Below are 15,242 nucleotides of genomic sequence, written 5' to 3'. Positions count from 1 at the left end.
ACGGTATCAGTCCAATAACATGCTCTACAGTCTAGGAGCAGCAGGCTGTGCCATACAGCTTAGGTGTGGGGCAGACGACACCACCTGTGTTTTTTAGGTACTCGTGGTGTTCGCAGGAAGAAACTGCCTGATGACACATTTCTCAGAACACATCCCTGTGGTTAAGCCATGCTCAGCTACATTCCAAAATCTGAAGGAAAAAAACCCCTAAATTTGAGACACTTCTGGTTCTCGGCATTTCACATGATACCCAACCTATAGTGTTGACTGTGGATGACTGAAACTCAGTGCAAAAAAATATTCTGCCACATTAAGCAATATTGCCTCCAGGTTTTATGTCAAGTGCTTTTTAGCAATTGCAGTTGTAGCTGAAAAGGGAGGAAACTGCAAACAGTCATAAAATTAATTACGTTTCCTAGCCTTCGTTTCCGCAGGGCGATGACACACTCACAACAGCACGGCGAGAACAGGCAGCGCTGGAGCTCCCAGTCACGTTTTCTCCAATACACTATGCTGCCTTCGGTTGTTTCTGACCAAATTAATTTAAGGTATCTTAACGGAGGAAAGCGTTTGGGAATGGTGTCCCAAGTTGAAATATTATGGGACCATTACCTGCAGCTTTTAAAATCAGAAGTGAAATAGACTCTGCCCCATCTTTTCTATGGAGTAAATGGCTTTCATCAGTATTTTCAATTCTAGAAGCACCTCTCCTAGAAGCAAACGCAGCAAAAGGTTAGCTTTTCTCTCGTTCACAAGAGACTCCGATCACTCAGCCTTGTTCTAAGCCCTAGATGACCACGTAAATGAGGAAGACAACGAGTCCTCTGGCAAGTCCTCAGATCACTTTTACAAGTCCTGTGCCCTTGCTGTGGCTCCGGGGTGTTTCAGATTCTCACCATGAGAGGCTGCAGGTGCACCGGGGGAGTGTGGCTCTCCGTTTCCGTGTAGAAGCATGTGCATGTGTGTACGCGTGTGTGCATGCATGCGTCAAGCTGACAGCTTCAGAGCTGGAGCAGAGAATGGAAGGGTAAGTCATGCCTGCCTCAATGGTAAGGATCTCCACCAGAGGACACAAAATTGTTATCAGAAAGTAGGAAAATAAACATTAGGGCTTTAATCCTTTTAAATAAAAATTTTAAATTAAACATCAACATTTAAAGTACACCAAGTGTGCAGTTCTATTTTGAGAAAGTCCATTTTGCCAGGAAATACACCTTGAGGTCGTTAGTAACTAGCTGGATATGATTTAAATGTGTCTGCATTGAGGTGAACAAAACAGGGTAAAATGAACTTGGCCAAGCTCAGTTCCTGGCCAAAGAAAGGTGCTGAGGATTGTCAGTGCCCACACACATTTCTCAGTGGTCAGTTTCAGTCAGCTGTTGACTGATGACAAACGAACTCAGCTCTTCACAAAGATCATACTTTTTTTAAAGTAAGAAAAAGGTTTCAACTCTTGCCTTCCCTTTAATGAATGAAATGTACAATGGGCTAAGTATGCCAAGTCACTCGCGCACCACAGTGAGCTCTGGGAACAGTCAGCGTAGACTGGCGCGTCCAGGCAGCCAAACGAAATTCCCTAAGATTTTTATTTATTTAAAATACTTTGGTGTCAGGAGAGTCTGGGCAGACACGTTACTCATGATGCTCTGGACACCCGGCAGGGCCCACTGAGCTCTTCACAAAGTCTGTGGAAATAGTCAACGTGTGGCACTAACAATCGGGGTTCAGTAACGCAACTGTGCAACCGGCTTCATTTTCTGTTTAGCCACTAGTTACTTCGCTTTCCAACAAGGTTTGGGAAAAGGTCAAATGTGCTCGTAGATGAGAAACAGTGACGCAGCCTTGGGAGTTACAGCGTTAAAAACACCCACCCCATCAATGGCAGCTAAGCCTCCTTCACCACCCCCACCAGGGCGGGTCTCAGAGTGCGCCCGTGCAGCTTGTACCCCACCTTGCTAACTAGGGCCACTGTGCCCGGCTCCTTCCCCTCTACTGGCGTGTGGAACAAGGCCTCATGTTCGTAAGGGTCGAACTTGGCTCCGACAGGGTTCAGCTTGAGCAAGCCATGCTTGGTGAACACCTTCTGGATCTGGACTTCAGTCATGACCAGCCCCTCATAGAGGTTCTTCAGGTGAGGGTTATCGTCCTTAATTTCTTCTTTTGGAACACACTGCGTTGCCTTCTCCAGAACGTCCGCCACCTCCAACAAGTCCTTGCAGAAAGCCTGAATGCCTGGATGAAGTGAAAGGAGATCATTTGCACTCCATACCAATGCACCAGGCAGTTCCAAACTGTGAGCACTGCTGACCTGATGGGTAGGCAATTTAATAACTTGTCAAATCAGTCGCCTCAGAATTCCAATAGTTTGGTAATTTTCAGAAACACCACCACAAAACCCCAAAAGTCATTTATGGGATGAGATCTAGAATTTACTAAAACGTGAAGAAAGGAGCGCAGCAGAGGGGAAAATACTCTTGAGACATTCGGGCCCAGATGTCAAGTAAGCAGTAAGATACAGAGGACTGGAACGTGGAGGATCTGTGCCAGAAGCGAGACCTGTGTGTGGATGCCACGAAGCCCACGGGAGTATGCAAGTTACTCAGGGGGCACAGCAGCGAGGGAGAGAGGCCTGGTACTGAGTCCCCAAGAGCCTAGACATTTACAGGTTAGAAAGGTTAAGAGCCAACAAAGCATATTACCATAAAGAGAGGCATAATAGCAAGAAACAGGCCACAGCATCCAGGAAAAAGTGTTTCAGGGAGCGCTTCAGTCTCTGTGCATGCGCAGTGACTCTGGCTCTGTTTTCACGTGGCCTCTCACCCCGTCTGGCCTGGGGCAAACCACTGACCCTCCCTTGAGTTAGGTTCTGCATCCCTAACACCAACTGTCAGTCATGCAGAGACCCACGGCCAGTGCTCAAACACCAGCCTGTGGAGTTGGGAGCCTGGGTTATTTACTAGCTTTGTGATGTGTGGCAGATCACTAACCCTCAGTGATCTCAACTGTAAAATGGGAACGACAGTGACAAAAATATCCAAAGGTGGCAATGCATACAGCACGTGGGAGTTCTAAAGTGATGCCAGTGTTGCCTCCGGAGGGCATCAGGGGCCAGCCTGCTGCAGGCTCCCACTGAGGTCTCTGTGTGGCGTGGACATGCTAGTCACAATCCTTCATGCAGGGGCTGCCAGTGCTGGGCCCGCCCCACAGCCTGGCTCTCTGACACTGCCACATGCACGGCACCCCGCCCCGATGGCCTCTGTTCCAGAACCCACACCACGCTGTGTTTACAGTACCATATAGTTTTGCCTCCTCCACCAATTTTTGGCTCCTCTGCCGCAGGTTCTCAGTGTCTGCCAAAGCTCGTTTATATTTTTCCTAAAAGAAAAAAAGGAAAAGGGAGATTTATATTAATATGAAACAAAGTCATAGGAAAGCAAGCCGTTTGTAGGATGAGACCCAGAATTTACTAAACTTACTAAATATAACTAACTCTGAGTCAAAACAGAAGTAGCATTTATTATTACCTTTGAGATGTGACTAAGGAGTCCAACTTAATGAAAGCTGCACTCACAATCCTTAAATGTTCAATGCTGCGCAGAGGTGGCTCAGTTCAAATATTCCTTGTGTGGTCATCTGAGTTCTAGTATATTCCTCATGTCTCACCACCTTCCTGTAAGCTCACTCATTTGAGCTTTTCTTTTTTTTGGAGACAAGATCTCACTCTATCGCCCAGGCTGGAGTGCAGTGGTGTGATCTCAGCTCACTGTAGCCTCAACCTCCTGGGCTCAAGCAGTCCTCCCACCTCAGCCTCCTGGGTTGCTGGGACTACAGGAGGGCACCATCATGCCCAGCTAACTTTGTATTTTTTAGAGACGGAGTCTCACTATGTTGCCCAAGCTGGTCTTGAGCTCCTGGGCTCCTGCAATACTCTTGCATCAGCCTTCCAAAGTGCCATCAGGGAGGTAAGGCACTGTGCCCAGCTAGGTTTTCTCTCTTTAACATTTCTCGGATTGCTCTGCGGGGGCCTCTACACCGCATCTATTTGCAGTCTTCAGGCAATCACTGCACAGTGGCGAGGGGCAGGGGCCCCAAGTCCAGATGCTCCCGGCTCGAGCCCTGGCTCTGCACCTGGCAGCAAGAATGAGCACAGGTAACGGGCGTGGGACGGTGCAAGCACTCAGTGTCTGATGTCATTCTCAAACCTTTAAGGAACTTGATTTGTGCCACCCATGTGTTTTTACATACATGCAGTAATAATCCATATAACTAATTCATAAAACTCCGACCTGCCTATGACAGCATGACATAAAACCACACTCCTGCCCCCAACTCTTGTACTTAGAATTTTCTGCTGCTTCTGCTAAGTTCCAGCCTAAACAACCTTATTGAGTAGTCCTCATTTGTAAAGACGATTTTAAGTTTTAATTCAACGACAAATACAGCGTGTAACGATTATTCTCTTGCTGGAACCAGAGCTGCACAGGATTTGGGTTCTAGTCCTTGCTTTGGCAGTAACTGGCCACCTGAGCCCACTGCAGGCTATGGACAACAGCTGAACTCTGGCTTTGGTTTGTCACCAGTGAAACCTGGAACCTTTATGTTGCCCACGGGAGAAACAGTTCAGCCGAGCCCGTGCCCACAGGAGCCTGACAGTCCTCACCACAGTCTCCTTCAGCTGCTCCTCCAACTTGACCTTCTGTTCCAGGAGGGTCTTCTCTGTAGCAGGAGGATCTGCCTTCTGTTCACTCTGACCCACGTCCTCTTCCAGGTTCTGGCCACTGTTCTTCTGTTTCGTAGCTGTGCACAGTAACCGTGGAGAGGGCCTACAGAGACGTCCACATGGAAGAAATGAAGACTTTGTTTCTGTGCTTATTAAAGTCAGATGTATGATTTTAGAAACTTAAAATAACTTGCAATCTCCGCCTCCTGGGTTCAAGCAATTCTCCTGCCTCAGCCTCCAAAGTAGCTGGGATTACAGACCTGTGCCACCACACCCAGCTAACTTTTTATATCTTCAGTAGAGTTGGGGTTTCCCCATGTTGGCCAAGCTGGTCTTGAACTCCTGACCATGTGATCCACCCGCCTCGGCCTCCCAAAGTGCTGGGATTATAGGTGTGACCCACCGTGCCCAGCAACTTAAAATAACTTCAAACTATTTAATATTACTTGGGGAAAAAACACTTCTCTTAGATCAATAAAGGCACGCTGTACATGACACATAAAAGCTATGCCCATAAATAAATAGTAAATATAATATAATGTGCCTTTATCAGATCACAGACAAATATATATATATACACACACACACACACACACACATATATATATATATATATATTTTTTTTTGAGACAGAATCTTGCTCTGTCACCCAGACTGGAGTACAGTGCAACATCTGTCTCCTGGGTTCAAGAGAGCCTCCCACTTCAGCCTCCTGAGTATCTGGGACTACAGGTGCTCATCACCACACCCGGCTAGTTTTTGAATTTTTAGTAGACAGGGGTTTTCACTATGTTGGCCAAGCTGGTCTTGAACTACTGACCTCAAGTGATCCACCCGCCTTGGCTTCCCAAAATGCTAGGATTACAGGCATGAGCCACCTCGCTTGGTCTCTCTCTATGAATTTTTAGAGACAGGGTCTCACTGCCACCCAAGCTAGAGTACAGTGGTACTATCATAACTCACTGTAACCCTGAACTCCTGGGCTGAAGTGATCTTCCCACCTCAGCCTCCCAGAGTGCTGGCATTACAGGCATGAGCCACTGTGCCTGGTCTTTTTTTATTTATATAAGATTTTCTGTAGCACATGCCTAAGCTCACACGCCAATGTGCCAAGTTATAGTATTTTGTACAGAACAGACTAACCTCCTCTTTCCGTTCTAAGGTGACTTCTGAGACAGCCAGCCCAGACCTCACCACATATTTATGTAATAGCTACTACTATAGGTGAGGCCCATTGCTGATCCTGATGACAAAGATAGACCCAGCAGATCTTGCCCACAGGGTACTTGCCACCATGCAAAAAAAGACATCTAAACACAAAGAAATGTAATTTGGGATTTAAAAATGATTAAGGCTGGGTGCAGTGGCTCACACCTATAATCCCGGCACTTTGGGAGGCTGAGGCTGGTGAATTACCTGAGGTCAGGAGTTCAAGACCTGCCTGACCAACATGGAGAAACCCTATCTCTACTAAAAATACAAAATTAGCCAGGCGTGGTGGCATATGCCTGTAAACCCAGCTGCTTGGGAGGCTGAGGCAGGATAATCGCTTGAACCCGGGAAGCAGAGGTTGCGGTGAGCCGAGATCGTGCCATTGCACTCCAGCCTGGGCAACAAGAGCAAAACTCTGTGGCAAAAAAAAAAAAAAGAAAAAAAAAAAAAAAAAAAAAAAAAAAAAAAAAAAAAAAAAAAAAAAAAAGTGATTTAAAAAAAAAAAGGAACTAAGTGCTTTGGGAGGCTCAGAGTAGGAGGACATACCTAGCTTGGGGAAGGGAAGACCATGAAAGACTTTGAAGGATAGTTAAGAGTTACACAAAAGGGATCAGAGGTGGGACTGGGTCAGGATAGATGCAGCTTCAGGAAGAGGAAACTGCTTGGTCAAAGGCACGGACAGGAAAGCATGGGGTATGTACAGGTGAAAGAGACCAAGAACTCTAAAACCAATATTGCAAGTGACTTAAGGCATTATCCAATTCTACGCCCACCAGGAAAAGGTTAAGGGATAAGCCCAGGTCACAAAGCCATTAATGAATGATAAAGTCTTAAAACCTACATTTCTTCACCAGGACCAGGGGAACTCTTTTTTTTTTTTTTTTGACATGCAGTCTCACTGTCACTTAGGCTGGAGTGCAGTGGCACGATCTCCGCTCACTGCGACCTCCGCCTGCCGGGTTCAAGCAATTCTCCTGCCTCAGCCTCCTGAGTAGCTGGGACTACAGGCATGTGCTACCATGCCCGGCTAATTTTTTGTATTTTTAGTAGAGAAGGGGTTTCACCATGCTGGCCAGGGTAGTCTCAAATTCCTGACTCCATGATCTACCCACCTCGGCCTCCCAAAGTACTGTGACTACAGGCGTGAGCCACTACAACCAGCCTGAGGAACTCTTTTTAAATTATGCCACAGTCCAATCTGAGAATAAACTATGATCGATTTTCTTCCCAGATTAAAACAGGAAGACCTGTCAGCACATAGAATTCACAGGCAAGGTGGTTTACTGCAGCACTGTGGAGTGACAAGTTGGAAACAATGTTTGTCAGTGAAGAAATGGTTGAATAAACTTGCTAACACAATCTGGAATATTATGCAGCTACTAAAAATGAGTTAAGGCTGGGCGGTGGCTCACACTTGTAATTCCAGCACTTTGGCAGGCTGAGGAGGGTGGATCATGAGGTCAGGAGATCAAGACCAGCCTGGCCAACATAGTGAAACCCTGTCTCTGCTAATACAAAAATTAGTTGGGCATGGTGGTCGGCACCTGTAATCCCAGCTACCGGCAGGCTGAGGCAGGAGTATCCCTTGAATCCAGGAGGCGGAGGATGCAGTGAGCTGAGCTCTCGCCACTGCACTCCAGCCTGGGCAACAGAGCAACACTTCATCTCAAAGAAAAAAAGAGTTACATTGGTATTTCATGGACACACTTTGGGTGTTTGTTAAGAAATGCAACTTAAAGAGAAATACACAAAACAGGATTCCATTTTTGTAAAGACAAACTAGAAATCCTGTGTACCTATTCATGTTTTAGATCTGTCGAAAGAAGTGGAGTGGGGGGGATCCATTACAATCTTGCCATGGGGGTGGAAAGTGATGACCTTTTTATTTTTACTCTTGTGATTTAAAAAGCTAAGATCTAAATAAAAACTGAGTGCACTGTGAGGGAGGCCCACCTCCCTCTCCAGCTGTTCTGTCTGGGGGTGTGACAGCCACCACCTTTCTGCAGGTCAGATCTGCACAGACCCCTTCTGGAAGCACAGCCAACGCAAGGTGTGGACAGGAATGCAACAGGACCCAGACTCAGTGCCGTCTCGCTCTGCAGAGGGAAACTGAGTCTCAGAGAGCCTAGTTTCCCTGAGAGCTATGACCATCAGTCAGCTCTCCTGACTCTCCCTAGTTGAGCATCTTTCCACAAAACTACCATTCCAGAGACAGAAACGATGCTGACCTGCTGGTCACTTTCCTGGCAATTAATTCCAATACAAAACCACTAACTACTTGACCAAAGTCTTTTTATTCAAGTATTCCACGTGGGTTGCTGCTCTTGGCTCCCAAGATTTTAAGACATAGTTTATTCAGCTAGCACTCCCCCCTTAATCACCTCCACTGAAAGTGATCTTCACCTCACCTGCCTGCTCTTCTTCATGGAAAAGCACATTTCACTGCCCAGCTTTTAACTCAATTTGGCCCTCAGTGGCTTCTCTTATCAATAACTTGGTTCTAGGCAGTTCCTCCAGTAAACAACACACTAAGTACTTGCCATACTAATTTCTGGGGTAGAACTTTTAAAAACCAGAAGCGGCAGGATTAAAAAAAAAAAAAGAGGGCACTGGCTTTCATGGCCCTCAGGCCCGAAGCGTGCGCTTGTCTAAACAAACTCTTCGCCCAGCAGTGGCACAGGATGGACTGATCTTTTGACCTCAGACGCTGGAGAAGGCGAAGTGATGAAATTCGAGGCTGAGTGGAAAAAGCCCGTGAACGGGCAACACGCGCCTTGCGACACGAACTTCCCGGGCACCGCTGTGACCCCGGCTTCCAGCCGCCGCACGGAAATATGAGTAACCACAGCTCCTACCCAGGGCACACCCGGCTGGGCTCGACCTTGCTACGTGACTGACCTTGGACACTCTTTTTCAACCGCACAAGTGCGTCGCCCGCAGGCCCTGGCCCTCACGCGCACGTGGGCCACCGTCCCCTCCACACCGGACGCCCCCGCGCTGCGGTCCTCTCCTTCTAACAAGGCGCCCGCCCGCTCCACGCTACCCGTCCAAGCAGCCATGCTCGGCCTTTCCCAAGCCTCGAGCGGGCAGCCCGGCCGCAGAGCAGGCCCCGGCAGGGCGGTCCGGATTCCGCAGCGGGGAACTGCGAGCCCGCAGACGCCCAGCTCCAGGGCCGAGGCTGGGAAGGAGTTCCCGGGGCCGGGAAAGGCCCCAGTCGGAGCAGGGGTTCGCGCTCCCACCTCAGCCCGGGAAAGCCGAGTGCTCCTTACCTGAGAGACAACGCCAAAGCCGGAAGACTGCGCTGCACCAGCCGCACACACTGAGCCGCCATGACTGCCACTACCTACCGCCGTCGCCGCGCACGCATCAGGCATGCGCGTAGGCAGCTGTAGCCTCTTCTCCGCCCCACTACTTTGCCTCAGCCAATCCGTAACCGCTTTTTCTGTTATGGACAGGCAAGAGTCACCAATAATTGTGGGTCACGGAAGACCGTCTTCATCCCTCCCTGTGGGCGGGGCCTGAGGCTTCCCGGCGCCCCCGAAGAGGTGAAAGGTGAAGAATAGGGCGGAGCCTCCGGTGGGCGGGGCGATGCCGGGAGAAGACCGTCTTCTTCCCTCCCTGTGGGCGGGGCCTGAGGCTTCCCGGCGCCCCCGAAGAGGTGAAAGGTGAATATGGGGCGGAGCCTCCAGTGGGCGGGGCGATGCCGGGAGAAGCCAGTGAAGAGGCAGCGTGAGGGGGCGGGGCCGGCGCCGGGGTCGGAGGCCTGTGCCCGTGGCGGGCCGGAGGCCTGTGCCGGTGGCGGGCCGGGAGGGACCTGGGAGCGCGGTTTTGGGTAGAAGCGCAGTGCCGGCTTCTGGCTTCCCGGGCAGCTCCCACACCTGTGCGGACACCCCTGGCCTGCCTTTGCTCTGGCTCTGGGAACGGGCGTGGGGAGCCCTGTTCACCCTCACACCCCGGCTCTAGAGCGGCGCAGGACACTTCGTGTTTGCCAAGTGCGCTAGTGCCACCCAAAAGGCGGCGCAGGTGCTTGAGAAATAACGGCAGAGGCAGCCCTTGGGAAGGCGCGCCCACCCGACGCTGCTTCTCCGGGCGCCCGAGGCGGAGGGGAGAAGGCACTGGGGTCTCCGTCTCAACCAGTGAGTTCTGGTGAAACGGGAAACAAAACCCACGAAGCAAACGGGACAAAATGTTAGCGGGTTTGACGATGCTGGGAATACGGACGTGTGTTTGTTTTGTACCTTACTGCTACTTTCAGTTTTCTCCAAACACGAAAAACAGACTAAAAACAGCGTATAGAAAACATTGGGACACAACTAAAGCTCATAAATGCACGCGTTTTCATAACCTGACCGAGGTCCGTGCTGCTGTAGCGCGTACCCCGAAGAGCAGAGGTGCTGAAGAGCCGGGGCCGCGTGTTCTTACCGCCCTGGTGCCGTGCCGGCTCGCAGGCGGGGTCCCGCTTCAGCACAGGTTGGCCTCCAGTGCAGCTCTGACGGCCAGGGTCTCAGGGGTGTAGCTCATGCCCTCCTCAGGAACCCAGGGCGCGAACTGGTGGCTTCTCGAGTGGAGTGTTGCCTGCTTGTTGCATTAGTGAATGTAGGACCGTTTGAGTAAAGGACCAAACCTTTATTCTTTTGCTTTTGTCCCATTGAAACCATTCATTCAACCCATGGTGATTAAATCCTACTGTTTGCCAGATAATATGCCGCTTGCAGAAAGACGCACACAGCTAAACCCCAAGTGTGGGATGTTGAACAGGACAAATGACCCTGTCAATTAATACCAGTAATTAAGATAGTATGATTAGACTGATAATATAATTAATTGGAGCCTGGAGAAAAAAAAAGAAAGTGGAACTGAACCATTAGAGAATAAATAAGTTTAAAAGATATCATTGAATTGAATGTGTGGAACTTACGTGATTCATGATAGAACAAGGCAGCTTAAACGAGGCATTTGAGAGAGAGGTAGGGGAGGCCGGGCGCAGTGGCTCACGCCTGTAATCCAGCACTTTGGGAGGCTGAGGCAGGTGGATCACGAGGTCAAGGGATCAAGACCATCTTGGCCAACATGGTGAAACCCTGTCTACTAAAAATACAAAAATTAGCTGGACGTGGTGGTGGGCGCCTGTAGTCCTAGCTACTCAGGAGGCTGAGGCAGGAGAATCGCTTGAACCCAGGAAGTGGAGGTTGTCGTGAGCCGAGATCGTGCCATTGCACTCCAGCCTGGTAACAGAGTTTGACTCCGTCTCAAAAAGAAAGAAAGAAAGAAATAGGTGGGGGAAATTGGGATGTAAACTGGGTATAAGATGAAAACTGGGAGTTACGAACACTTTTGGTAGGGAGCAGTAAGGGCCTTGTGGGTAAAACGTCCTAACCTTTAGAGATGCAAATGGAAGTATTTATAGTAAATTGCCCCTATGGCTGGTATTTGCTTTGTAAATTCTCCGTTAAAAAAAGAAAAATCAAGGACAGGTGAAACACAAGTGGCAAATGTTGATAACCGTGGAAGCTGGGTGATGAATGCCCCAGGAGTTATGACGATTTTCTCTTCTTTTGCATATGCTTGTCGTTTTCTGCAATAAAATTTATTTTATTTTATTTTGAGACAAAGTCTCACTCTATTGCCCAGGCTGGAGTGCAGTGGTGCAGTCTCAGTGCACTGCAACCTCTGCGTCCCGGTTCAAGCGATTCTCACGCGTCAGCCTCCCTAGCAGCTGGTACTACAGGTGCGTGCTACCACGCTTGGCTAATTTTTGTCTTTTTAGTAGAGACGGGGTTTCACTATGTTACCCAGGTTGGTCTCAAACTCCTGAGTTCAAGCAGTCCACCCTCTTCAGCTTCTCAAAGTGCTAGTATTACAAGTGTGAGCCACCAGACGCAGGCTTTCTGCAATAAAATTTACAACAGTATCTCACCTTTCTTATTGGCTTTGGGGCTCAGAAGGAATCAGATGGGCATCTTGCAGCTCAGAGCCTGATGAAGAGTTGTAGCTTCTGTGTCCCAAGACAGATGAGCACAGGTCGTCCCAGGGGGATGCCACTTTGGGGACTGTGAACCTCCGCTGAGTCCCGACCAGCCACGAGGCCATGCCCTGTGTCCATATCCAAATCTATGGGATTTCTCTGATCTGCCAGAGAAAGGCCTGACACCTCGTGGCCACATCAGGAACTGCTCCACAGGCAGTCCGCCATTGGGAACCTACCTGCTCAGGTAGCTCCCTGAGGTCTGAAACTGTACCACAGTGCAAGTTCTCTTCATGTGGAGCTGAAGCTGCCTGTGTGGAAGACTCTTGGATCAGTCGTCTGAGCACACGTCCAGCAATGGGCATGGATGGCCTAGCCAGAGTCTGGGAGCGCAGGAAGAGCTGACTGTACAGCACGTGGTGCCCCTAACAAACACGCGGTGTTTAAAAAGAAAAGGTCGTGCAGATGGTCTGACAGTCTGTCGACCGTGGGTGTGGTGCTTACGGCAGCTGAGCACTGCCCGGGTAACAGACTGTGTGCTGGGTGCTTCAAAGTTGTCCTCTTGGGGATCAGCCCAACTGTGGTGAGGTGGGGAACCAGGCTCAGCCAGGTTAGGTGACTTCTCCAAGGTCATGTGGGTGTAAGAAAGGCAGAACTCTTGTGTGTTTCTCCTGAGCCCACAGTCTGCATCAGGGCTGAAGCCAGAACCCACATGTGTTCAGCACAGGGTGATTGCTGTCATGAGCTGCATTACTCTGATCCCTTGGCAAGGACATGAATTTTCATCCTTTTATTCAACTTTGAAAGAAGCAAATTGAGAAAAATATGAGTATGATGGGCCATGGCAGACAGAATTCTAAAGGTGGGCCCACTGACTTGTACCCCTGGCTGTTCGTTCAAACACTAGCCTAGGTGCTGCTGTGCAGGGACTGACGGAATGGAAGTCCCAAGCCATTTGACCTTGAGATCAGAGATTATCTGGTGGGCGTGGCCTCATGAGCCTAATGAAAGCAGGGAGCTTTCTCCAGTTGTCAGCAGAAAGGAAGGTCAAATTCAATATGTGAGAAAGGCTGGAATTAACATTGCTGGTTTGAAGGAGGACGTGTTTGTGTGAGAAGGCGTGTGAGTGACTTATAGAAGCAGAATGGCCCCCAGCCAGGGAACGAGGACCCCAGAGCTGCAGCCACCAGGAGCTGGACTCGGGGCCACCGGAATGCACCTGGAGGAGGATTCTCCCCCAGAGCCTTCGGGGAAGAGCTCATCCCAGCCACCACCTTGGTTTAGACCTTGTGAGACCCGGAGTGGAGAGCCCAGTTTAATTCACTTAAGCCATATAGCAACCCTGTGGGGCAGGCATTTCTTTTTGTCTCCCCATTTGGTCTTGTTTTTGGGTTTTGGTACCCAGAATGGATTCATCATAAACTTTGGTTCCCATTCTCATCCTCATGCCTGCTTCCGTGTGTTTAGCTGCTGCAGTCAACATCCCTGGACCCACCACATAGAAGAAACCGAGTTTCCCAGGTGAAGAGACTTGCCTGAAAAGGGGTTAACTGACAACTTGGCAGCTGATCCACTGCTGCTTCCCCTCGCATGCCGGCTCCAAACTGAAAATGATGTTCTGGGTAAGAAAAATAGCAGCATAAGGGGCCTCAGACGTTTGAGTTGAAATAATTTGAAATAACTTAAAGCGCCAGACTTCACTAGAGGTGGTTTAATTGGGATAATGAGTTGCACAGGGAATAAGCAAATGCAAAGTTAATTAACAGTCATTTCCCGGAGACTATTTGAAGGAGAGAGAGAGCTGTCTGGTCGCTGTGGAATCCGGGTGTGATTCAGGTGCCTGCTGTTGGCATGATCACTTCTTCCCTGAGGCAGCCAGGGCAGCCACAGAGGTGGGCGTGAGGGGGGCCTTGGCTGGCCCGAAAGACAGGGGAGGAAAGAGGAGGCAAACCCCATGGAGCTCGAGGAGATCTTAAAAGCCCATGGATGTGAGAGATAATTGGAATCAAAAGCCGATTAAATTGTTCCTTACAAGTCCACTGTGATTTGAATCCCCTTGTGTGTTGGTCGAATCAGTCATAGATGGGAAAAAAGTCAGAACTGTGAAAAGCACTGTGGGTGAGGATTGGTGGGAGGGAACACTCCCCATTGTAAAAATAATGTATGCTTATTATAGAAATGTTGGAAACTGAATGGTAGGATCATGTAAGAACATTAGCCCTTCTCCCCTTAGTTCCTCTGTCTTGCCCCTGTTTAGGAAGTGGGGGTGGGGGGGGGACTCTCTACCTTCCCTTGACCCTGCCCTTGGATTGATCACAAACCCACAACTGGAGCCACAGGCATCATAAGGTGACAGCTGTGACCTTGTGGGCTGCCGGTGGGCAGAGATGAAGGGAGCCTCTCTGAATCCTGGTCTCTTCATCGGTACAGTGGGCTGGTACCCTCCTGTTACTGTCTCACTTTCTCCAGATGCTTACCACTGTCAGTGACGTTGGTCACCACCATCGAGGGTGTTCAGGCAGTGGGCACTTTGGCAGACCTGCAGTGTGTGGTGCTGCCTCAGGAGCTGTGCTTGAGGGTGGAGGGATTCTCTGGGGCTGAGGCTGGGGGTGCTTATGGGCCTCCTCACCCTCTGCCCCTTCCCTTGCCACTGGAGACCAGGTGGTGACTGTCAGGAAACTTGGACGCTGATGCAGGGTCCCACAGGACGATGTGAGAGCAGCAGGCGCACCTGTTGATACTCTAGTTCCTCAGTCCCTCTGAATAGGGAACCAAATCAACAGTAGCTTCAGCCAGAGACATTTATTTCTCCAATATGCAAAAGTCCAGGGGTGGGTAGTCCATGGCTCCCATGATGGCTCTGTGGCCTCAGGTCATCAGGGACCCAGGCTCCTTCCAGCCTGTAGTTCTGCCCTTTCCAGGGTGTGGCCCACACCTCACTGTGAGCATGGAGCTTCAGGAACATCCCAGATAGGAGGGGGCAGAAGGGCAGGGGTACACTGCAGCTGCCTCCTTATATCCTATTGGCCAAAATGTGGTCATGTGCCACCTGACTACAAAGGCCACTGGGAAATGTAGTCTTTACCCCCAGGGGTCCACTCCCTGTTGACAATTCTGTTCCTGCAGATGAAGGGTGAAAGAATGCTTGGGGACACTAGCAACAGCTCTACCCTAAGCCTCTGTGGCCGTTCTACTCCCACTTCCCTGGGCCCCCTCACTAATGGGATCTCATTGCCTTCCCTCAGCAGCCCAGGAGATCGTGGTCTCTGTTCACTTATCCAACACTCCATAGTCTAGGGCACCCAGTGTTCATTCTCTCCACCTCACTATCAGTAAACTGAGGTG

The 15,242-nt window shown here is 49.8% G+C and overlaps 1 protein-coding gene and 1 long non-coding RNA gene across 2 annotated transcripts; one reads left to right on the top strand and one right to left on the bottom strand.

Annotated features, from left to right (window-relative positions):
• Nucleotides 1-1,091: 1,091 nt before the first annotated feature.
• On the bottom strand, nt 1,092-9,428 carry GRPEL1 (GrpE like 1, mitochondrial). Its single transcript, XM_017539100.2, has 4 exons — nt 9,202-9,428; nt 4,661-4,823; nt 3,294-3,375; nt 1,092-2,232 (listed from the first exon to the last, which is right to left on the bottom strand). Exons 1-4 carry the CDS (start codon nt 9,261-9,263, stop codon nt 1,886-1,888), a joined length of 654 nt encoding a protein of 217 aa, XP_017394589.1. The 5' UTR covers nt 9,264-9,428; the 3' UTR covers nt 1,092-1,885.
• On the top strand, nt 9,318-13,934 carry LOC119472755. Its single transcript, XR_005201946.1, has 2 exons — nt 9,318-10,068; nt 13,053-13,934. It is a non-coding gene; the product is annotated as an uncharacterized LOC119472755 (long non-coding RNA).
• Nucleotides 13,935-15,242: the final 1,308 nt, after the last annotated feature.

This window comes from Cebus imitator, unplaced genomic scaffold, assembly GCF_001604975.1.
Source record: "Cebus imitator isolate Cc_AM_T3 unplaced genomic scaffold, Cebus_imitator-1.0 Scaffold117, whole genome shotgun sequence".
NCBI lineage: Eukaryota > Metazoa > Chordata > Mammalia > Primates > Cebidae > Cebus > Cebus imitator.
The sequence above is the reverse complement of the archived record's forward strand: the minus strand, read 5'-3'. Positions and strand labels throughout refer to the sequence as shown.